Below are 25896 nucleotides of genomic sequence, written 5' to 3'. Positions count from 1 at the left end.
CTGTGGGCCGGTGCGCGCCCCCGCGGCTTCCTTTACCCGAATTCCCCCCCAGCTCGACGTCAGGCTCGATGGAGAAGAGAGGCGGTGGAAGAGGAGGAAGAGGAGGAGGACCTCAGATGGTTAACGCTTCATTCATTCATTCAGCACAGGAGACAACAGCTGCAGCCGGAGGAGAAGAAGATGAACACCGCTATGATGCATTAGGTAAAACTCTGCACTCCCATCATTGATAACAGCTCGGCCGTCGTGAACGCGGAAATACGCTGAAGATTAACAGGTCATGTGACGCAACCGTGGATGCACACTGCAAAAAATGTTAATTCCCTGCTTGGTCTCTTAACACTTATATTATAAAGGATATCTATATTTTTGATTTTATAAAAAGCATAAAGTAATGTAAAAAGCTCAGTGTCGTGAGAATAACCCTTAATTTCATTTTTTTCTTTTATTATTTTGCAATTTAAATTATTTTTCCATGGATGGTCCATTCTGATGGACTGGAAAAGCGATAAGTCATTATTTTATAAATGGCTGTGCTTTATAAACTGTACGCGGTTTCACTGAAAACGAATGGATTTTTTTTAAACGAGTATTACATCTTTAAAAGAGATTTCAACGCCCTCTAGGCTAAACTTATTTGCCAGACTGATATTTTTTGCAGTGCAGGATGACCATACATTGATCATTCTCAGGGTGCAGGATGAGCTGTTTACAGCGGCTGACAGCAAGTTAAAGGTAAAGACCTACGTTTATTATACGGGCTATAGAAAACCTGCTTTGTGTAATAATAATTTGACCCAATGTCTCTAAATTAATGCAGCATTTGTTTTGTATTGCTACACTTATAGTCCACCTGAATATTTAAATGAAGATTCTGCATTTTTTGTTATACATTATTTTATTTTCAATAGCTTCCAAGTCTTATGACCCATTGACTCCCAATCCATACCAGATTTAACAATGGATACACTGGACAAATAATACATTTTTTTTTTGTATTTGAGAGTTTCTTCAATTTAATTAGATTATTGGCCTTATGTTTCCAACTAAATTGAAAACAAATTGCTATACAAGTAGGACACACCTCGTTTTATTTTAGTTCTTCTTTTTCTAAAAAAGAAGCGGTTCTTTAATTGAAAACTCTTTGATTTTAGCTTCCATATATTCCAAGACCCCTCCTTTGTTCCATATGACTACTTACATTTTGGAAAAAAGGTGCTACAGAGCATACATCTATTTATAAATAACCCATTGTGATTTACAGCCACTAACATTATGACTTATTTCAGCGGAGGAAGACCAGGGACTTACCATAGAAACCACAGACTTGATGAGTAGGCAGGTTATAAAAACAGAACTCCTTGATTATTTATTAACAAGTTAATACTACCCACTTGGTGACGCATTATCAATGGAAACCCATGACTCATTATTAACAGCATATTAAGATTTATAACTTTATTATTACCCAAACCCATGAGAAGTGTAATGAGGGGTGTTGTAATACACACAATCCCAGTAGATGGAGCTATTACGCAAAAGTAGGACAGGTCTGAGCTTTCAGTGTTACTTCAGATTGCGCTTTAAAACATGCCAGTATATTAGCCTATTGTTTGCTTCTGTATAAGAAATTGCCATCTCACTTTTGTAAGTAACACATACAAAGGTATCATTTTTTTGAAGCTAATGCAGGGTTAGGGTTAGGGTTGCACTTACAATGTTTCAGTTTATTGAAAGCTAATTTCTTGCTATTGTGAGATTGTATTGTCATGGTTGATTGCACTTATTCTGATTCCCTTTGGATAAAAGCGTCAACTAAATTGAACGTAATTTTTTTGTCATTGATTTGATTAAAACCAGGCGTTAGGTGTTTCACTACTCCATGTCCTATTATCTGGATACTAGTATAAGGCACACGAATAACTGAGCTACAACAAGTCTTTGTGTTGTGTCTTTTTCCCCCCCGTATTTTGTCACTTGAAATTAAATCAAACGGAAAACGATAAGATCTCATTTTAAGACCGTGAACAGGTACTATCCCATCAGTTTCTTTTTTGTTATACACAATGACTGTTAGCCGCCCCCATTGAACAACTCTTTTATGGTCTTGCTTTGATGTTATTTCACAACACAGCATTTAAAAGAAATGCATGGCTGACAGTAAAAGTAAAGCAATATCTCTTCCAACTGCTGGGTCTCTGTTGACACATGTCACACAGGCTTTGGGATTAACTTGGTAGTGCTGGAAGGCTACAATTTCTTCACAGTGTCATTCCAGCATCAGAGTAGTAGGAAGTCCGCACATTGACTCAAGGCTTTCCTTTATCTTCTGTTTTGGCAACTCTTCTGCATACCAGCAGGCTTCCCCTGGCATTAGAAGTATTATTTATGAATGAAAACAAAAGAACATGACGAACATATCGTGCATGACGTGTGTATCGAAAGAAAGTACTACCACACGAAGAATGTAAAAGCAAAAGGGGGACCATATAATAAGATTAAAAAAACATTAACCATGTAAATTTATATAAGGATTAAGATTTACGTAGGACACTGAATGATCCATTTCAAGCCCTAAAAAATATTTTTTTTAACGGTTAACAGGGTCATTGTTATGGTTTTGAGGTCCCAAATTTAGCTTTTCTTGTTCACTTTTTCTGCGATCATATTGTTGTTTGTACTCAAAAATAGATACCATTTCAGATGGAAAATGCTCTAAGCCCCAACAATACAATACTCGACCTACCAGCTATCCATAAATGCTAATGTATCTGTTGGATGTGTCAATAAGGAACTGTGTGCGAACAAGCTTGTCATATTGAATAAAAAGGTGATCTCAGGTCAGTGTTGCATACACAGCTTGCTCCCATGCAGACAGACAACCAGTAATAGCAAGATAAAGAAAATATCATTATTAATATGATAAACTCCCCCAGTCTGATTCAGCTGAAATGTGCCCATGTTAGGGCATGGGTAGCATAAGGCCAAGAGGAAGTCTCCTTTGTGGGGGAGTTAAATGTCAGGAGCAACTGTTATGGTTGACTTTGCCTTGAGTGAAAGCTTTTGTTCTAGGGACACATGATCCACATAGCGCTCATACCCTGCTTGTATTAGGTTTCAGCTACCGTTCCTTAATCCTCACCCTATTTGACTTTACCCAGATTTAACAGTGAGTGTTTTTGTTTACAGCAAATCTAAAAGTTGCACCAGGTACGTTTAAAAAAAAAGGGATTTTTTTCAGATGAATTTCAGCAATAATGAAAATAAAAAGTTGTGTAATGATCTCATTCCAGGAAACCCTGATTCAGATTTCTAAAAAGTGTGTCATGATGAGTGCAAATTATAAACATTAAATGAGGATGTGCTTGGAAGGGAGAAAGCGTTTACTGGGTTTGTTTCTTAACAGCAGATGCCACGCCTCCACTGAGGAATATTTAAATCTGCACCTCTCACTCTGTGTGCTTAGCTCTGCTCTAGTATATAACTCACCACTGGATATCATCACCAAGTCAACAGGAGAGCCTCTTTAATCACCTGGCAAACCAAAAGAAACTTCCTCTTACCTGGAAAAGGAGAAAAGAAGAAAAATATAAAGGGCAAGAAACAGGACCAGGAGAAGCAGAGCATTAGAAGAAGAAGTGTCTTGGTGCTGGATGGGCAACATGTTCCTGTGGGTCGCCTTGCTGATGTCTCGCTGTTTCTGGGGTCTGAGTGGAGCTGCAGCAGAACAAAGCTCAGAACTGGAGAGGATAGAGAAATGTGGCACCCGGTGTTCTCAGGTAAAACTCAACGTTATCAACAATCAAGATAAAAACTCTAACAAATAACAATACAAACTATTTTTGATACTGTATGGTTTTAGCTATTAACATTAAACTGATTTAATTTTGTATTCTTCCAGACTGTTTCAGTTGTTCCATTGTTTGCATTTATAAACTTTATATCCATATTACTAATTAATATTTTTTGAAAATATCACTGTGGAAAAATGTTACGATTTTTCCACAGTGATATTTTCAATTATTTTTAACGCGATATAAAATAAATGCTGTTCAAGCTGTCTACTTTATATCCACATTACTGATGAATATATCATTGTGTAAAAGTTTTGTGATCTTTATACAATGATATAAAACAAACGTTTATCTATTTATTCTATTATTTGCCTTTTTGTCAATTCTGTTCTCAAATGATATACAATATCAGTGTGATTTTTCTTATAGAGGTATTAGAAAAAAGAAAAAAAAAATGAGCCCTTATGTGTACTATTAAAACCTCCTATTTCTGCTGCTGCTGCTAAAACTCAATATATTAGATAGTAATCCTGCTGCTGCTTTGCCACCCATGTCTATCAGAATTTCTAACTGTCAAAATACTACTATAAATAATCCACGGTTTCAGGCTTGTGAAATGAACCCTGATGTCCTCAAAGGCTCTCTAAATATGACACATGCAGCTTACTGTGTGAGTCACTTATTCTGTCGCTCAAACCTTTATTTAACGACACATAATGCTTAAGCACACATGTTGTGCTGTCTGCAAGCATGCACGTTAAAGGGGCTGGTTTCTACTTCTTAAATTCCACAGTATTTTTATTTGCATACTGTATTACTCACCTTATTATTTCTAGCCAAGGAATCGAAAACAGCTGCATATCATGTTAGATGGAGATAGATAACACCTTTCCTCCCTAGTATGCTCTCTGTGACCCTACTCGTTTTCTTAAGCTATAAATAACCCTTTTGCACAGTTTAGGGCTTTTACCTTGAGTGCAGATTTTCACCAGGCTCATGTTGCAAGTGCACAATAAACACATCTTTCTCTTTTGCAAATGTGTAGAGGTATATGTGCTCAAAAATAATTCTTCTTCCTCAATTATGAGTCATGTTCCTTTCAAAACATCTTGAGCTATGAGCTCATGTGAATTAACTTGTACTTTCAAGTGAAGCTTGATACTTACATTCGAGCATTTTACCACATTTAGTAATACTAGAAGCATTCAGTAAAAAAAAAAGGCACGTCATACACGTCTGCAATCACTGGTGTCAGTGTCAGAAATAGTTTCCACAGGGCCTATTTCCTGGCTCAGGTGTAAACAAGGATGTATTTTTGAAACATTTGAGGCGTACCTAGGCAAATTGCACTTATTGACCTTGATGTACAACGTTGCATGTTTTGAATCACAGTGTGAATTCCTGCATTGACATTTTTTACGGAAATGCATTGCAGACTGCAAATTGAAGCACAAGAACACAAGTGCAGTAATTTATTCATATGTTTATGTTTTGCATGTGGACGCGTTGCAACCGCAGCTAAAACACAAACTGGTTGTGTATGAACTGAAATAGCAATGAGGATGTGAAAAGATCATTACGTCTGGGAATTCCCTCCTCTGGAAGGGTGCTACCTTTGTTCTCTTTGTTAAGAATGACTTTATTACAAAGCTTGCGCCATGCGAAGTAACAGAACATATTAACAGGGCGTTTAACTCTCTCTTTTCCTCATTCACCTTGCAGGGCCTTCACTGCAGGACCAAGCCAGGCGGTGAGTATAGACCAATATCTGCTTTATGCACACATGCAAAGAGGACATGATTCCGCACAACATGTAAATCATTATGCATTCAGAAGTGCATCGAAGCATCTTAAGAGATTTCAATTTACACTAAAACATATTGTGCACACATCACCTTTGAAGATATCATCTGATGGAGGGAATGTTTGTGTGTTATGTTCTTCTAAATCAAGATCAAGGAAGAATAAACAGATCTCTACGCTTGGCACATTTGGACTGCAGACTCATGTCACTTTGTTGGCAGTGTGACAGCAGGAACACCTGACATTTTATTAATTTATGTCTCATTTCTTTCTCTGTCCTCCCTTTCCTTGTGTAGCCTGGTTTCCTCCTCCGTGTCAGGACCCTGCTCAAAGTCTCAACTCCTCCTCCGTGTTCACCAACATCAGCCTCTCCACAGTCATGAGCTGCGAGGGCAGACAGAAGTGTTCGCTACACCTTCAAATCAAAACCGCAGTGCACCTTACTGGTATGTCAGTGCGGCCGCTTGAAATGATGTCATTAAAATACAAAAGGTGTCTATCTAGACCTTTAAGCTATAGTTAACATTTTGAACATTGGACATCCACGAGGTTGGATGAACAGTTTTAGTAGATGAGACATTCTTAAGAGACTCATTTAGTTCAGCATTTCAAGAAAACATACATTCTGTCACATAGCTACTCGGTATTATCTTAAAATATGAGCAAGATCCCACCAGATTCTTGAGATTTGTATTTGTTTCTTATTCCGGTTTCAATTGAATGTTAACCTGTGCAAAAGAGTTTGCCGTTCTGACTTCAAAGCTGATGGTTAATAGATGTTAAAGACACTAACTACTGCTTTAGGAATCAGGTCTTGAATCTACATAGTATTTACTGCTTGAGCGATCACTGGCTGCTTATATTTCCTACAATCTTTCTATATTCTTTATAATGAAATTCTTACCTCGAGAAGTCATGATATATATATTATTCATATTCGTCATCATAAGGTAGTTTAACTTGTGGGTGTAGTCTAACCAATGTTGGAATAATAATGGTGGTTATCACTGGTGAAACAAGTATTTGTGGAAAGTGCAAGTGAAGCGGGAAGGAAATGTAATTGATAAACTACGTTCCGTTATCCAACTTCTGGATTTTTCTTTTGAGTGCGTCAATGCACGGTTTTTGTTACCGGTTAACACGCAGACTTTATCTGACAAGGCTTAGGGTTAAAACACTTGTGTACATCTGAACCAACTTGTAACAATCTTTGTAGATTTTGCTGGAGATTTGCTGGAGCAGGGAACTCCCTTTGATCTTGATAGTGCCTTCAGTTCAAACAGCCATTAAAACGTGACACATACCCTTCCTCCTGTATGAAACCTAAAGACATGCCGACTCACAATGACATGCATAGTTTTATGGCTAACTAGCTGGTTAACAGTTACTGTTTAACAAATGCGTCATCGATATTTGTGCCGACAGAGTCAATCCATGGTGTTTCCATCTGCACCGTCACTGCTGGTATGATGTCAAACTGCCAAGTGTTCACCTTCACGAAAGCTTCGAGAGGACGAATGTCCGGACGGAAGGTACTGTAAACAGCACCATGCCATTTACCATCTTGGGACATTTTGGTATACTTTTTGTAAAAGAGTAACATTTCGTTGAGAGTATGTTTTGGTTTTCATGTCTTGCAAGTGATGTAAGAAAATATGAAATAAGAAGGCATGAAAGTACATCGCCAAAATGGCAGATTCATGAAGATATATTTCTGTATCATCTGGATATTCAGGAAAACACTTTGATACACTGTGCATTTTCTAAAACCTAATATTTAAGGTCAACAGAAACAGTTGTTTGTTTGACATTGAACGTTCACGTATCACATAATACATTTTTCGGAAGCATGTTACAGTCTGTGTTTCTTTTTTGTTACCCTTTTTCCAAAAGGTGGAAGTTGAGAATAATTGCTTTGACATTTCACCAAGCCAACGCGTGCAAGTTACAGTGAAAACTGAGCCGAGCTACTGCGGAGTAACATGGACAAGCACCTATGAAGCTCCAGGTGAGAACACTTGCATGTATGTCATAGGAGCATTAAGATATACATATTGGTGTTTGTGTAAGCTTTCTCTGTAATTGATAGGAATAGGTAACATTAAGAACACTGCTCCACACTTGTGTACAAATAATGGTAAATGATTAATAAAGGAGGAAACAGTAGTAGTTTGATATTATGCAAATGTTGAACATGCACGGGTTATGTCACATCTGTCTCGCTGTAGTCTTGGTATTTTGTAAGTTAAACATTGTTGCATTTCTCCACAGGTTGCATCAATAAAGATTTGCGACAACACGTCCCAGAGTGCATCAGTGAGTACACGTTTTTTCTTAAACCACTAGACCCCTGAGCATTTCTTATTAGTTTCGCTGTCCCTTAGGGTATCAATACACATTTGTACTTGGATGAAAAACCTCGCACTGTCTCATTCAGCCGGGAAGCTATCATATGACGTAAAGCCGGAGAGGAAAGAGCTGAGTGTCAGGGTGACAGACATGCTGGAGGATTATGACTACTTCCTGCGTCTGTGCCGTAACGATTTCATCTGCAAAGGCACAGGGGCCGAAACAAAGGTGAGACCCTCTATGTTTTAGACACTGTGCATAAGAATAATCTTTTGTGTTGCAAAATATGAATTTAAAGGGACGGTTCCCCACATGATCCTACATGAAAGTGCTCATTACAAAGTGTGTGTAATCCGAGTTTCATCTAGTTCTAAATTCAGGCAGCTGTCTCTACTCCTGATATTTCCCACACTTGGCAATTCATAAATGGCATGACAATAATCTTTGCTTAAAATAGGCAGCTGATAATAAATCGTGCTTTATAAACACTGTTATCATCCGGACAAATTACTGTTGAAGGTCAGAGCGTCACTTCTAACCTTTCTCCCACTGAGTCAGCAGGTCATTCACTTTGTATTTATAAGGGTTTGTCTACCCACTCACTGACTGACTTTTCTAGAGGGCAAAGGTGAACGCAACTTATGCAATGCTGTCCTCTGGTGCACAAATAATATTAACCCGTTTTACATTCAGTAGGGATTCTTATGTTGAAACCTTTTGGAAACTCTCACAGCTTACTTATCCGACACGAAAAAATGGGGCTAATCCATCATTTGACTCTGGAATAACCAAGATGTCAAAACCAAAGCCTTTTTCACAAGTACACATACCAAAGACTCATGACAAATGTTTACAAAGCTTTGTTTACCTTCCAGATAAAAAAAGGAGATCCCGTAATGAGCGCAACCCTCCCGTACTCACGACCTTTGCCCTGCCTTTGCATCGAGGTAAAGTTTCAGCAAATACTCCGAGCATTTATGATATTTTCCTTTTAGTAACGACTAGGAAAAAGGTATTGAACTGTCCTTATTTAATTCCTCATAGGGTTGGTCATTGCTGACGGATGCCCCCAGGGTCCAGGTCTGCCCCTTTAAAGACCGTGAGTCACGTTAATGCTTTTAGTCACGAGAAAATCTGTAGTAAACTAATCCTGTTCCGAAGTGATACCATTTGTAAAGATTTTGGCATCCCCCTGTCTGCAGGTCTGGAGGAGCTGTGGTTCGGAATTAACTTCGACCCCCTGGAGGAGACGCTATCATGGGAACCCGAGTGCCAAGTGTCTGCTGTGGTTGCGTTGTGTCAGAAAAGAGAGGACGGCGTCTGTTTGGATCTGCCTCACGCCTCACAGAAAGTCAGCAGAGAAAAGGTACAAGTTGCTGACATCAAACCACAGCAGTGTTTACCCCTTTGGCTGCCTGTTATTAACACAAAACACTTGATACTTTATACGTAGGAAGAGAAGTTACGACAGCAGTTTTTTTAATGCCAGTAATACCTCTCAAGATATGACGTCAAAGCAAAGTGTTTCCATGAAGCATAAAAGCCAGGCAACTATTTCATTTCTTTCTAAATGATTCAAAGTGAGTTTGCTTCAGCTCAAAAAAAGTTGAGTATCCAATTCATGGATGTATATTGTATAAAGAGAACTGGATACAGTGTTGGAGGCAGGACCCCTTTCATTCCTATGAAAGTTGCTCAGTGACGCATGAAGCCAAAAGTACCTGTATCTGGGCCCATAGAAGATGCACGATTTTTCAGTTTCAAAAGAAAGGGAGAGCCTTCATCCCTTTGATGCTTAAGAAATAGATGCTATCTTGATATCAGATTGAACATCAGGCCCTTTCACTTGAGAAGGGAATTCTCTGTCAGGTTGAAAATAACAAGTGACGCAAACAAAGAGCCTCCCGTCTGTAAACTGAGTCCAGCTGAAAAGAAAAAGAAGGTCTAAACAAATACAAATCATAAGAAGCATTTAGTCGTACTGCTTTAAAGGAAATAGGTTTTATTTCAAAAATAACTTAATCATTTTTGCTTTTCAGATAACATTTGCTAAAGTGGATCCACACCCTCAGCTATGCATGAAGGTAAAGAATGTTACTGTGGAGAAAACGGGCTCATATAATGTTGTTGTTGTTGTTGTTGTTGTTGTTGTTGTTGTTGTTGTTGTACAGTACCACTCTTTTACTATGCTGTTCTCTTGTTTAAATACTAAGTAGTTCCACTAGTTTTGGCAATTGTGCAACATTCTAATGTATAACAGAGCCAGTCATTTCAGTTTAAACTAGAGACCATTTTACCATCTCAAGTTAAGCTCCCTCCAGCAGTTAGCTTCGGTTAATAGTTAGCCGGTACTCGTTAGCCAGTAAGCTAATGGTAAGCTGTGGATTAACAGAGCTGCAAAATAAAATACAAACTGGATTTAAACAATTAAATAGCAGTTTTGGAATAAAGCTAGTAGCATTTCCTTTGCTATGGCAGTTCATTCTATAGAAGGACACCCAATTATGTATTATTGCCCTTTTACTGTAGGTACTAAAATAAGTGAAAAAAGGGAAATGCTATGTTCAAACCCACATACGTTCTAAGATAGTTCAGCAGTTAACTGGTAACCGAACCATAAAGCAGAAGTATCGCAAGCGCTTCGAGATTTGTCTTGGCAGATGAGAAGTGCTATATAAATTAAATGTATTATTATTATTAATGGAAATCCTAAAAGCACTTCAAAACATAATTGTACAATGTTCTTCAGTTCACTGCAGGCCCTCAGTCCTGGGTTAAGTGTCCCTTTGCCGATGCAACATTCAAAGGTAACTTTACTTAATCACATCATCTGATTACTGCTTGGTTACATACTGCAATAAATCAATCTGATTGTGGCTTCAGAGAAACATTTGAATGTATAAAGTTGATATTGATGGACATTTAGTAATGTAGTATTCATTTCCAGCATGGGAGGTGGTTGTCACGAGACAACAAGGTCAGGAAGACGTGAAGATGTTGTCTCGCATCACTACAACGTTTTCTGTGGGGCAGTGTGTGAAGTCTGAAGTGTCGACTGGGTGCCAGATCACTGACACGCACACCATGCATGTGGTAGGTATCACATAAAACATCTAATTTCCATACTGACCACACCACAATGACCATTTGCATTAGTTATATGGAGGGGCTTTTACATCCTGTTTGCATTGATTGCATGGTATCTTATTACTGTTTGTTTTAAAAGTATTTCCTTGTTACTGCTCGTAAGCAACATGCTTTAAAGGCGGTTTACAATAGCTTTGAATCAATATTTGTAATCAAACAAGCAATTAAAGCTAATTTCGCGTTATTATAAAATGGTATCTTCCAACATTTGCTAGATAAAATATGGTAGGCAGCAATCCACACCTGTTTGTCTTGGATGGGTGCACGGTTGATGGCACCAAAAGGAACAATGAAAGCAAAACAGAAACCATGGTAGCTTCCATAACAAAAGTGAAGCTTCAAGGCGTTTTTTTTTCTTTGACAGGTGAAGAATAAACCTGTTGACTTCAAACTGGAAGGGGAAATGTGCAACTCTTGTCTTGTGGTATGTTTGTATCATTCAATTATCCTGCACATATACTGCATTTCCCCTCACATTCAGACAGACTTTAAATACATTTTTATTTGGATAGGTGAAGAGGCTGGATGTGAAGTTTGCTGCAACAGTTATTCACTGTCTTGAGCAATGCCGTAAGTATAGCTTTCATCCTCCTTGCAAAATAAATAAGAGTAAATCTTCTTCTATTTTTTTTGTCTGTTTCGGTCTGCACATTTTCATAACCTGAGGTTTCACATCAGTTTGATGTGCAAATGGGTACCACTACTTTTCTTTGAACGTGGTTTGGACTGGTAATAGACTATATATTTACTGCCAAGCTATCTTTCATCGGCTAATCACAAATGTACGTGCCCCCTGAAGTGGTTTTTAGGCATCTGTTTTTGAAAATAAAAGGATTCCAAGTAAATGTCGTCATTGACTACCCTTTGATTTAGTGTGCATGATGGATGAAACCATTATGTATGTGAGAAACTGCCAGAGCAGAAAGCATGCTGGTTGTAACGTCTTTCAAATTCAGATAAACACAGATTATTGTTTTGATAACCTCAAGCGATATAGTTCTATTTTGTTTGCATAACAGATGAAACCTGAGGGCAGAACGTTATGAAAACTGTCTTTGATGCATTTAAGGTCTTATTTCTTTATGGATAATTGAGTCAACACATTGATAAACTGTAGGGATTAGAAGTCTCATAAACACGGGTTATTGTTTGGTTATCCTCAAGAGACATTAGGAAAGAAATTGGGAAATACACTTTTTATATTGCTTCAGGAGTTAGGTGAATACATCAATGCCAGCTAACAGGAAAGGAAACAGCTAGCCTCGCTCTAGCCAAAGGTTAAAAAACAGCACCTTTTTTAAATGACACAAATGTACTCGTACAGTATATCAGATTTCACAATGCAAGGTTAAGCTAACTTTGGCTTCAGCTTCATATTTTTGGAAGTATATTGACGACAAAAGTTTTGAAGTCTCATAATAGTTTTGTGCTGTTTTTGTTGGCATACAAGGGAGGGAATCTTTCAATCATTCCTTTCTTGGAAGGAAAGGACAGCCCAAAGTGTCAAACTATTCCTTAAAAAGCAACATATTAAATACCATTGCCATGCATCTAATAATCTACAAACTGTATATTTTCCCCTCACAGAATCATCATCGCCCCCCAGCGCTGGCTTCTCCAGGCAAGCCTCTCTGGACTGGACTTGGGTCGTTGTTCCTGCTAGCATTTGCCTCTCTGGCATCATTATCATCACTCTGTTGCTCAACTTACTGCTAACCGGTAGGTTGAAATGATGTTAGCTCAGGCCTGCAGGATTGTCTTGTCTGTTGACATCAAAATGGATTTAGGCACAGTTCCAGTGTCCACCCACACCTAGACTTCCTTTCTTCAGTTAGGAAGTAAATGCTGCAGACTTAACTTTACAAACCATATCCTTGTCTGCCTTCTTTGAACACATGTTTGCAAAGTATGTAAGATTAGGTGCTCCACTGATTAGTGCATCATTCAATGTGCTTGATATGGACTTTAAGCTAGACTTCCTCTGTGAATGCAAGATTTACATTAACCTAATCTTCTTGCAATCTGGTTTCTGTCATTTGAATAAAAAAACAAGCCACTGAATTTGCCATGTGTCGGTCTATTTCCTCATCTGATTTCCCCTGTATTGTAATTTAGTGTACCAGAGGAGAAAACAGAACATGAATGGAGGCTGTATCTCTGAGAAGCAAATAGGTAAAATAATCTCATTTTTGATTGACTTCATTGCATACTGTACATTTCCAAATACCTCAAACTTGAACATCTCCTGTGTTTTGACAGATCCTGCTTTTGACTGTGTTGTCCCTGTATTACCAACTAAATCTGCTCTCCATGGAGGGGTCCTCATACCTGATTCACCCCAGTGTGGGAACAATGAGAAGGCCAACTTAATATCTGACTGACCAAAGAACAGTGCTACCATTAAAAGCATTTATTGTAAGGTGCGGTAAAAACTGTAAAGTTGTTACATGACCAAATGAGTTCTCTCTTGAATGCAGCGTATGATATGCATGTTACTGGATATTTGCTGGTTATTATGCTTGATAGTGGCTATGTATGTTTTCTAATTTATGTCTGTTGTGGTGAAAGTTAAACTTGTATATTGTCGTTTTTTTTACACCTAATATATTCATTCAGCTTGCAGCTAAACAGTCATTTCATAACTATATTTATATTTTCAATAAAGAAATGCAAAACATGAAAGAAAAACTGCATATTTCTTTAACAAAAAGCAATCACCTTACATTCAACAGGTTTTTTTTACCAACTACTGATACTGTTCTGTGGTTCAAGGGATTTTCATTTCTTAATAGCCCCATTTGTACATACAGACATTACAAAACCTCTAATTCAACACACCTACCAATTTGAGGATGCAAACATATTATTATGAAACATCCAAGAAATAATAATAATAAAAAAAAAAAAACTTGTTTTTTCCCCCACTAATATTCGCTGCACCTTGTCCCTTACTTAAAACCACTTTTTTTTAGTAAACTGATTTGGACTATTGATTCTGGGTCTATTACATAAAACCCATATGAAAATCTATTTAAATGACAAGTCTCAGGGGTTGAATACTTTTGCAAGGCGTGGTAACCATTTCCAAGAACTTAGTTTTTACTGTGGCGCCAACACCACTTTGTTTGCAAACTTGTTCAGACACGTAATGTGGTGGAATCCTTTTTTTTTTTAGCACAACTCTACTTCCTTAATCCTTTGCATATATTTCAGAATTCGGCTGGGATAAGCATATTATTCCTATGAACCAAAAGGAAATATATAATGACAGCATTTTTTTTTATACGGAAGCTCATTAAGCATCACAAGTTGGATTAATCAATAGTTACCAGGAAGAAAAATGTAATTATTAACCTAACCAGAGTATCACAATGTCAAGTAATGTCACCTTATTACTTTCCGATACATCTGGATTATCCCAATAGCAAACTCTTCTAAACGTCAGCTAAAAACACATTTTTTTGATAACCTTTTAACCAGCAACACCCCACTTGAATTGGTCTTTGAATCATTTTTATTCCACTTCTTTTTTTACATTGTTTGATTTATTTTATCATTAGCCATAATCCTGTTACATGTGATCCGTTACTCCCCAAGCCTTAACAAAGGAAATGCTTATATCTCTTATATATCATCCGGTCATAGTCTCTCTCACTATCAATTTCCTGTGCAACATCCTGCTGCATACGGGAATGATTTCCTCTTGTTTTTCATAATCAAATGAAGGTGCTTAAAACAGAACAGGACATAGTACCAGAACAGAGGCTTCTCTGTGCACACACACTGTACCCAGAGGGCCTGCAGGTGAGCAGTAGTACACAATCCAACCATGTGATAGGGATTTAACACATGAGGAACTTGTTTCTGTAAAACTCTGAATGGATCAGTGTGTTTTGGTCCGGGACGTGCTGGCAAACATTTCCTTGTTAGATTTGCTTTCAAATGCCCAGCAAGCGAGTGCCTAAAACCAGGTGAGTCATCAAAACAAGAGAATAATGTCCTCTCTGCTTCCTTATAACGTTCCCGCATGAATCGTAGAACATGTCTACGAGGGATCTTAACCTATTATTATATCAGTGTGTAATTATTAATCCTAACATAGTCATGGTGGTGATATAATTGAATCAGCTGATTATAGTCAACAGCATAGGTCATGGTGACTGTGCAACAAAATCCACAGCAGGTATAAGGTGGAAAACAAGTTGTTTCCACCTTTGACCAATTACGTAATCACCTCTAAATTTGATTTCCTTAATTGAAGATCAACACGCTTCTTTACATATTGCCTGGAGTAAACTGGTGGAAAATAATAGGGTTTAAAAGTGGATTATATTCGAATATATTGGGTCTACAAATGTATTGAAACATTCATTTGAATTTAATTTGAGTTTTTGGTTATAATAATTTGTAATATTGGTAGAGGGAGGCAGTACTTACCCAAGTAAGGATTTGATCCCGAGGGTGGCCGGTTCAAGTCCCCGAACAGACCAAAGTAGGCAGTTTGGACATGGAGTTGATCTCCTGGGCACTGCCATGCTGCAAGGTGTCCTTGAGCAAGGCACTGCTCCTTAAGTTAAATGCAGAGGTCAATTTTCGCTGTGTGTTGTGTACATGATAAATAAAAAGTGTTAAATGCATTTAATTAGAATCCTCCATTTCTGTGTGTGAATTCATGATTAAATCAATTCTGATAAATGTGCTGGTATTTAGATTGTGTATATATATATTCTCTGATCTGTTTGCATAATTCTTAGTGTGTTTCTGGATGTGTTATTTATTACCTGCCCAGGGGCTGCTGATGGAAATTAGCGTATAACTAAATCTGGCAAAAATCATCTCATGTCCTGTGGCAAACAATACAATAATGAAATAAAAAGCAAAAGGTAAGAAAATAAAAAAGAGAAATAAAGCAATACAAGAATGAAAGAAAAAGTGAAACAAAGAAAGCATCAAAAACAGGAATGATAGGAAGTGATGCAGGAAAGACGGACCAAAAGGGAACTTTATTCTGATGAACAAATGACCTAACTAAAAGGAATATTATCAGGGATAACACATTCAAAAGCATCGTTGCAGGGAGTGAATTTGAAAGGCAATCATTGTGCATTGTCTGCAGTCTGACTCAGTGATGATGGGTGATTCTGCTTTGAATGGAAACCTCTACATGTATGCAATCATATTTTATTATCAGTTCTGAATAAAGACCAGTGAGGGGGGTTTCCAGCTAGAGAGACTTAAATGTGACCTGTAACCCGGGTGTAACATCATGCATCATGTGACCACAAAATAACTGTAACTTGTCTCAAAATCTCCCTTAATCTGGCAGCAGACGTGACATCATTGTTTATCAAACTGTAACAAAGGATTGGAAATTTGACCCAAAAGAAGCACTGTGTGGGGTCGCACAAAGTTCATGTTTTGGGGCTAGGTCCCCATGCAGAGGACCTGGGTTTGAGCCTGTTCTGGGGCCATTTGCCACGTGGCGTCCCCTCTCTATCCCCCCTTCAATGCTGTCAGTTAAAAAGGGCACTACTAGTGGCCATAGGCGGAGTTTGACATTTGCGCTTGGGGGGGGCAAACCTTTTTTACTGACGTCACTCAGTACACAGTCCCAACCATTTCGTGCTCACCGCACTGAGTATGATTTTTCCACATACGAACACAACTCGTTCCGTCATGCACGCCTCATGCCCGCCGTACACACACACTCATATGGAAGGGGCGGTCTCTCCCCCCAACAACAGTGCATTACATAACTGTAAAAAACGTATCAAAACTGTGCATATCTTATACTTATTTGATAACTACTATATCCCTTGGTGTCCTACCTTAGTTCAGAAGTAGACGCCGTTTTTTACGTTCCGCATATACGTCCACTATCCCCTCAGGTGACAGCTGTGCGGTTATGTCGTCCTCAATTTGAAGAACCGCAAGTGAGGAAAATCTTCTTCCTCTCATCGTTGACCGCAGCCATTTCCGAATTCTCCTCATTGCAGAAAAACTTCTCTCAGAGGTGGCAGATCCGATAGGCAGAGTCAGTGCCAACTGGAGCATCTTGTATAGATTTGGATAGCTCTCCTTTTTAACAGTCTTTCGGAGATGCTCAAGTGAAACAGGTGCGACAGCAGAGGCTTTAACAAGGTCCATCTCTGATCCAAGAAGGAGAGGGTGAATTTTGAGCAGCTGTGCGTATTTTTGTACGAGAGGTTCAATTCCTTTTTTCTCACATTTAAACACTGCTCCACATGCTCGTGCCAGCTCTATGGACTCTCCCGTGAATCGTCTGTCTAGTTCGTTGATGAGGGTGTCCAGCACAGGGAGATTGAGGTGCTGCTGATATCCAGCTGTATCACTCTGTGACATTTGTGCGCCACTTTCATCAGTTTCTCTTTGGCCCAAAGTAGTTGTAACCAGGAAACTGTCGAGGGAGGTCGGGGGTTTTGTAACCCGTTTTCTTTTGGGTGCAAGGGGACCCGGAGTCTGACACTCAACATCTGCATCCCCAGGTACTGGCACGTTGTTGTCCCGGCAGAACTGTTTCACTGATCCCCACATATTGCTCCACGTATCTGCTTGTCTCTGAGATTTGAAGTGCGCCTTCAGGTTGTCGGTAAGCGCTGCAGCTTCGGAGAGTGTGCTGCTGGAGGACTGTAGGGCCTTGTGCGTAACATGAATCACACGCAGTATGTCTTCCAATACAATAACACATGTAATGAAAGACATTCTGGTCATGTGAGCATAAAGGACACTGGCCTCCACAGACCACTTGTCTCCCTCGTCACTCATTTCTCTCAGGCACCCTATAATTGCAGAGTAGTGAGTTTTAACGGAATTCACAGATCGCCACTTGTACGCCCATCTTGTCTCACTTGGCTGTATTATTTCAGTTTGTTTCAGATTCAGTGATTTCTGCATTTCAATGAATCGATGATGGTTTGACGGCTCTGCAAATACAGAGTAGAGTTTGTCAATGACGTTCAGGAATGTTTTCACGCTGCGGTTGACAGCACAACACTCCACAAGCACCAGATTTAGTTTGTGTGCCATGCAGTGCACGTACACTGCGTATGGGTGGGTCTCTTTGATGCGCTGCTGCACACCAGAAACGTGACCAGACATGACGGAGGCACCATCGTAACTCTGGGCAACAATTGAGATATGTTTCAGTCCACACATCTCAAGTCCTTTGTTTATTGCTTCCACAATCCCAGCCGCGTTGCGAGATGCTGAGCAATCAATAAAACACAAAAAACGCTCCTTGATTTCAAGCTGCTCTGCATATCTGATACATACTGATAATTGTTCCGTTTTGCAAGACCTGGCCTCATCTGCAATTATAGAAAAAAATCCAGTATCCTGCACTTTCTCTTCAATTTCTGCACGAACTAAGTTAGCGCATATGTCAATGACTTCGTTCTGGAAATCCGGGCTAGTAGCATTGAAATAGTTGGACTGCATGTTTTTAAAAGCAGAATCATACTTGGAGAAAAATCCACAAACCTCAAGAAAATTCCCACGCGACTCTGACTCGCTTCCCTCCCGATGCCCACGAAAAGGCAATCCGAGTTTGGACAACAGCCTCACAATATCAACAATTTTGCACAAATAAGATCTGTTCTTCTCAACAGAATCTTTGTGGCTTCAGGAAAGTTTCGCTGCAATAGATCCAGAAGATGCAGTCACTTTATAGTTATCCCATTTAACCATGCAGTTCAGATGGGCCTGGGATTGTGCATGTTTCTCCAGTTTGCTGCTTAGTTTTTTCCAGTCACTCAGGCCCTTTCTAAAGGAATCCTCCACACCGCTGTCAGTCTGGAAGTGGCGGCATGAAAAACAGAAGACGGCATCAATTCGTACTGAATATTCCAGCCAGGGATAGTTCTTGTAATAGTACGTGGAAAATGATCGTTTCGTTTTCCCAAACATTTTTGAGGGGAAATCGGATAAAGTAGGCTGCTTGGGACAGCTGTGCTTTTCCCCAAGATCATCATGACCCACTGACGGCCCCGGTGCCGGTGGTCTCCCTGCTGTGGGGTTAATGTTAGCTGGTCCTGCTAATCCAGAGCTCTCCGCTGTGGGGCTAACGTTAGCTAATCCAGAGCTGCTCATTTGCGTGTCTGCCACTTGACATTGTGACGGCTGCTGGTTGGTAAAGTTAGGCTCAGTCGGTGGCTCTTCTGTTGTTGAAGCTGAAGACGAAATTGGACGTTTTAAAAATCGCCGAATATCCATTATTGCTAATACAATAGCTGAATCACTTGGATACAAAAAAAGCGAGGGAACTTTTGTCTTTAACCTCACACGTCACACACACACACACACACACACACACACACACACACACACACACACACATCACAACCCTTTATATATACAGTCTATGGTCACAACATGCGACTGCTCAAAAATGAAATTATTTCAAACAAAACATGATATTATTCAGATTTGTATTGTAACAATCATTTTATTACATCTATTAAAAATATTTATATATACAAAATATTTGTATTGGAACAGTTTTAGACTTAGTAATGCTATAACATATTTCAGCCACCAGGGGGGGCAATGCCCCCCCTGCCCCCCCGCAAAATCCGCCTATGCTAGTGGCCCAAAAAATACAAAAAAAAGAAAGAAAGAAAAAGCACTCTGCAGCTGGTCGTATTTTGTGTTCAAGATAATGTTTTCTAGCCACATATAAGTAAAATGTCCATATTTACTCAATTTTGATGATAAGTGTGTATTATATGTCCAAGTGTGGACATGGTAGCACTTACAAGTCAATTGTTAGGCAATAATGTATTATTTAAAATCAATGTTCAGTTAATGATTTCCCCAAAAATTACAACAATATCTAAGAATATAATTTGTATAACTCCAACAATTGTTATTAATTTACAGCAATTATAAATATGGTAAAAGCATTAAACAGTTTCTGTTAAACACAACAGTGCCATCTTCAGGACAGGTTTTACAGGACACTCTTGTTGTGGCTTACAGTTAACCTAATATTGTTTTCAATCAATATATTATTAGGCAAATAACTGGACAATTAATAGGCCACCAACTGCAACATATGGTGTTTATGTTGATTCATATTGGTAGCTTTGTTTTTGTTTTTTCATGCCCTTATGATAAATAGGGTAATACCTCATGTATGTTTAATTGACACATGTGCAAAGGCCAATGCTTGTCTGATGAAGAGGATTGCTGTAGGATGAGGATTGTGCTTCGTTATGCCTTTCTTAGAATACCTACAGCTTTAATGACATCATTTACACTTTTATAGAAATACTATTAATGCATTGTGTACTGTTCACTTCATAATTCCCCCAGCCTGGATACCTTCAACACTGCCTGAGTGTTTGTAGGCTACATTTTAAACATGCTAATGTCTTCTTCTATTCCAAAGGCCTTTCTCACAGCAGCCATTTTGCCTAATCAAAGGAAGACCAGAACAGGTGTTCCTTATAATGCTAACGATGGCTCTGTGCTTTTCCAGTGTTCAAGTGGGTGTCAGAGATAAGGCATCCACCAAAAAAGCAAAGCTTCCAAAAATAATAAGTTTGTTTTAAAAGAAGGATATGAAAACAAACTTTTTTCCCGAAGATAGAGCTGAATATGACAGCTGCTAAAGCTAGCAACAGCATGCTAACTGAAAATCATTGGAGATGGTGAAGCTGCAAAAGGAAGTTCTGGAGCTTGAGAACCAAAATTGGTTGTAGTTTCAGTAGTTAAGTACACAAGAGATTGCATAAAAGTAATTTATCTATTTGAATGCAAACATGAATGTAGTTAAACTATGGCAAGCTACTGCAAAATGTAATTAAACCTTATTTTTTAGCTGTTTTAAATATATTTCACTTAGCCCCAAAACTGACAATGACTGGACTTATGTTTTGATTTGTGCAACTTTATTGAGAATGCTTTTGTGTCATGGTGTACCGTCAACATCGAGTTTGACATCTATCAAGGTGCGCCATTACCCACGCATTTCACCTCTGTCATGGTGCCCTCTCACAAAAGAATGACATCTGTGTAATGGTGCACTGTCACCAATAAATTACACATCTGTCAAGGTCGTTCGTTGCTGGTTGTATTAAGGCTTTATGCTTTCACTTCTTTTGTTAGCTAATGACATCTACCAGCCCACTTTGAGACTCTTGCACAGTTTAGTGTGTTTACAAATTATGTGTCTGTCAAGATAAATAGTAATGCATTCATGGGCCAGTTGTTTGTTTTTAAAAAGAAAAATAAGCAGCTACTATGATGTGTCTTAATAATCAGTGACTGTGCCAAGGCAACAGAAAAAAGGCAGGCCTCAACAGGAATCTCAACACTTGACAATTGCTGGAGTCGTGTTAATACTATACTTCTTCTTTTTGGCATTGAACCAGAAAGAAAAAGTAGCACAAAAGATTTGTTTTGCTGCAGCAAAATATATTAAGTTAGGACTTGTTTGCATGATGGGAGACTGAGATATACTATGTGGTAAATATAATTAAATTGTCACTCCTCCTTTTTGCTCTTCAATTACCACAAGATGGCAGTGTTTACCAAGACTTGACTTGGATAGACAGCAGTCACGTGTATGAGTCATGAGAAAGTTAAAGGTCCCATGTCATGGCCATTTCCACTGATCATAATTCCATTGTTGAGGTCTACTAGAATAGATTTATATTGTGCAATTTTCCAAACTCACATTGGTTTCTCATACAGCATCTCTGTAAACTACGTGTATTCACTGAATTTCACTCTCTGCCTTTAACGCAGGGGTGGGGAACCTTTTTCCTCTCAAGGGCCATTTCAATTTTTACAAGATCCTTCGAGGGCCGTACAAATTATTGAACTCAACGTTTGCTTAAAAAACTAAAATCACAGCCCATTCATTTCGCCTTTCTTTCATTCTATCCATGTGGACATGATTTGGGGGGGTGGGGTGGTCTAACCTCATCTAGTGGGGTTTGGGGGCATGCACCACCAGGAAGAGTTTTTAAATGTTGAAGTTAAAAGCATCAATCTGGTGCACTTTGAGAGCAACATGAAGAGATCTATGGATGCATCTCTCAACACCCATATGAAACAGAACTGTAAGCAGATTTTTTTCTTTATGGATATTTTACAAATCACTTCCCTTTCAAACTGTATTCTTGTTTATTAATAACAACTTTTTTTTACTGTCATATTAGTATTGTATACCTGTTTACTTTATTCTCTTATTTTTCTATAACTATATTGATCATATAAAGATGTGCCTTTACCTCACTGGTTGGAGAAAAAGCTTCTTATATTCGTTAGCATAGCTAGCTAACCAGATGCTAATAACAACAAAGTTATTGACTGTATGATCAGTATGACAGATGAACAGATCGCCACCGGGCTTTCAACTAAAGACACAGCCACGCAGAAACTGCGGCATGTGTACAGCTCCTTATGGGTATTGCAATTTGTGAAGTCCCGGCCCGGAGCCGCGTTCTGGTGCTCTCCGTTAGAACTACACCCCTGTCAGACGAGACATATACCACGTGATGACACGTTAGGCTCGTGTTGTGTTCAAGGACCCTGACCTTGGCCAGGAAAAACAGGCACTCGCTTGTTTAATTATTTTGCGGTCTAGATTTCTTGAATTGTTTTCTTTTTTGCGTGTGTTTATAAATTACCTCGAGGGCCGTACCAAATGGTCTCGCGGGCCGTATACGGCCCGGAGGCCGGAGGTTCCCCACCCCTGCTTTAACGGCTCGTTGCAGCTCCAGTAGCTCCAGCCCCCACCCTCCCTGTGAGCACAGTGTGCTTTGGTCGGGACGTTGTGAATCGCGCTGAGCTCCGTGGGGGTGTTGTTTCCTTGTTTAGCGATACACAGCGAAACACAGCCAAACTCATCCTGAACTAGGGGTTTCACAACTACCAATATTTACTAGTCGACTAGTTTTTCAAAATAGTAGTCGACTAGTCGACTAGTCGTTACGTCATAATAGAGACACACAAAGAGAGGTTTACAACTGTATTTTCTATTGGAACTCATACAGTAACATTAAACACTGCATTTTAATTTGTGTTACATGGCTGAGTAAATAAACACTGGACTCACCAAAATCGACAGCAAAAAACTCTTGTTTACATAAATGCCACGTAAATCCAGTGCGCAACAGCGCATTGCGCAACACTTTATTCGCTGTCCTCCACGATAACGTCCACCTTTCCATATTTTTGGTTTGAACACCAACGCATCGACATGTGAGGGAAGGAGGCTTGACCGCTTTCGGGTGACAGTGTTGCCTGCCAGGGGAAAAACCCTCTCACTCGGGGTGCTTGTGGCTGGAATAGCCAGGTAGCTCCTCGAAAGCGGGGGAAGGGTGCACGTTTTCTGCCCACCACTCCAGTGGATTATCCATTGTGGGGATATGCGGTGTCCGCTGGCAGTAATCCCGTAGCTCATCATCCGCATCACTGTTGACCCGTGTTTTCTTGCTGTTCGTTTGCCTCTGTTCAGTGCTGACGCCGGTCCGTTGCTCACTGGTGCTAGCATTACTGCTAGTGCTAGCTGTCGGCAGCGGGTGTTTCATCTTCAGATGGTTGCGCATAGCAGATGCATTTGTATTGTACTTCAGTACAGCTGTACACAACTGACACTTCACTGTGGAGTTGGTTACATCTTCGTTGAAGTACTGCCATACATAAGAATGTCGGACGTGTTTTGTAGCATTTTGCAGCACCTCGTTTACCTCCATTTTTTTCCACGACTAGTCGACTAGGGCCTACAGCGCCGACTAGTGGTAAAGGTAGTCGACTAGTCGACTAGTCGATTAGTTGGTGAAACCCCTATCCTGAACACACACAAAGTCACAGCCGAAGTAAAAACAATAAGTGTGGCTTGATATTGAGTAAGAAAAAGGTGGATAAACGCTGTGAGAATGGGTCTGCAGAGAGAATTTCGCCGCGATCCAAACTGTCTGTTATCAGCCTGCAGCCAGGGAGGAGAAATCAGCACAGCTGCTTGCACTGAGTGTGTGTGTGAGGAAGTCCGTGGATTGGTCAATTTGGACCAATCAGCGGGGGCTTAACGTAACAGCTCCGCGGACGTAACGGCTCCACGGATTGGTCCATTTGGTTCCGGGTCCGGTTGACATCATGCGTACCCGGAAGAATCAAATGGACAATGACGTTTCTCCAACGAGGCGTTTTGGGGAGGTATTTTCTGTGTTAGAGTTTTACTCGCGACAGGGTGTACTTTGAGGGTTTGTGACTCTGCAGACCGTTTACATGCAGAAAAACCTTCATAACACACAAGGGGATGGTTAATAACCAGAAAAGCATGACATGGGACCTTTTAAGACAGTTGAATGAACACAACTCATGTCTGATAGGAGGCTGCTAGACTTACTAAAGTAGAGGTATTACTGGAGATATACCCCTAAAGAAAAGCTGAGCAAGGCAATGAATCTCCGATGTCACCTAAAAACAACAAAGGAAGCTTAAATGCAGCTAAACAATGATGCTGGAGATAACAATCTCTCTGTGATTTATTTGATCCATTTTACTTTATCGTTCTTTGCCTGATTTGTCTTCAATTAGTCCTTTATTTTATTTCCCAGAATGCTTTGGATAACATCTAGGGTATTTCATACACCCAGCTGTCTAACATCCAAAAGGATAGAAAAACAGTATGCAGAGGACAATTCCCTTCTAAGAAGTGGAAATATCACCCCTTATTCGTAATGCATAATGTCTTACACCTGATTTGCTGATTGCTCAAAACGCGTCTTTGTTTTGATCTGCTGGAATAATCTGAAGATGATGTCATGCTGTCTAAGCAAGGCCGGTTATCCACAGGGATAATAATGCCAGGTATGGTGCCAGCTGCTGTGATTGGTGGACTTTTCACTCCAAACTATTCAAAACACAATCATAAACAAAACAAAATCCACACTCATACCTGTAGGATTAGTCCTAAGGCCTTCAGGTACACGACCATGCTTCCTTTTTGTTTCTAGCTGTCTGTCCATCTCTATCTCTAAGCCCATGCGGTGAAAGAATGACAAACACAGAGGCCAAAGACAACAGACAGGGATGAGCTAATCCTTGTTGTGAATAATTCCAGACATTCCGATGGGGTGTTGCTCACGGCTAATCGGTAAGCGCCGACGCAGCGCTTGCGCCCGCCCGGGCTTTGCGCAAAACAAACAAACACGGGCCTTTAGAGCCTCACTGAGTGGAAGGCTGATGTCAAACAGGCTAGTATGCTCAAACAGAGGCACTCACACCCTCAGGCATGCATGGAAAGACGCATGTCCGGAAACACATACATAGGAGAAGAGCTGGAAACTGGGACAAAGGTGAAAGGTTCAAGGGGGCGATGGGGGGATGAGGGGAAATCATTTAAAACAATGGGAAGTGTGTCATTAAACCAATTGATACTCTGAATGAGTAAACATTCACTTCTTAGAGGGGAGTTTTGACTCGGTCAGAACTGTACACCCATTCAAGTTGCAATTTTGAGTGACACATGAGGCGAAGAGTAGGGGATGATGGGTAAAACATTGGAGAGATAAGTGGATGATCAGAGGAGGAACAAGGTACTGAAGGTCTTAGTGGTGACAGATGACAAGGTAAAGAACCTCCTGAAGATGAAAGGCAGAGATAGTCAGACAGAGGATGAGCAGACAGGGAGCCCGGATAGAAGACGACAAGCTCGTCAAAGGATGAGAACAAGCTCGTCAAAGGATGAGAGACAGGAAGGCTTTCGAAGAAAAGGTACAGTGCGCGTCGGGAGGTCCTGTTGACAAGAATAGGAAAAGCTCTCTCGCAC

At 39.7% G+C, this 25896-nt stretch overlaps 1 protein-coding gene across 1 annotated transcript; it reads left to right on the top strand.

Annotated features, from left to right (window-relative positions):
- Nucleotides 1-71: 71 nt before the first annotated feature.
- On the top strand, nucleotides 72-13781 carry il17rel (interleukin 17 receptor E-like). Its single transcript, XM_079653694.1, has 19 exons — nucleotides 72-204; nucleotides 3467-3779; nucleotides 5517-5544; nucleotides 5894-6043; nucleotides 7023-7129; nucleotides 7491-7605; nucleotides 7869-7913; nucleotides 8035-8174; nucleotides 8822-8893; nucleotides 8991-9045; nucleotides 9149-9312; nucleotides 9986-10030; nucleotides 10696-10753; nucleotides 10894-11039; nucleotides 11458-11517; nucleotides 11606-11663; nucleotides 12681-12812; nucleotides 13209-13265; nucleotides 13353-13781. Exons 2-19 carry the CDS (start codon nucleotides 3654-3656, stop codon nucleotides 13472-13474), a joined length of 1680 nt encoding a protein of 559 aa, XP_079509820.1. The 5' UTR covers nucleotides 72-204; nucleotides 3467-3653; the 3' UTR covers nucleotides 13475-13781.
- The last annotated feature ends 12115 nt before the right edge of the window (nucleotides 13782-25896 follow it).

This window comes from Notothenia rossii (genome assembly GCF_949606895.1).
Source record: "Notothenia rossii genome assembly, chromosome: 10".
NCBI lineage: Eukaryota > Metazoa > Chordata > Actinopteri > Perciformes > Nototheniidae > Notothenia > Notothenia rossii.
This window is presented reverse-complemented; position numbering and strand designations above follow the sequence as displayed.

Coding starts and splice junctions, on each gene's coding strand:
- il17rel (XM_079653694.1), top strand. CDS start 3,654: ATGGGCAACATGTTCCTGTGGGTCGCCTTGCTGATGTCTCGCTGTTTC. Junction 10,031..10,695: donor ACCCTCAGCTATGCATGAAG/GTAAAGAATGTT, acceptor AATGTTCTTCAG/TTCACTGCAGGCCCTCAGTC. Junction 11,664..12,680: donor TCACTGTCTTGAGCAATGCC/GTAAGTATAGCT, acceptor TTCCCCTCACAG/AATCATCATCGCCCCCCAGC.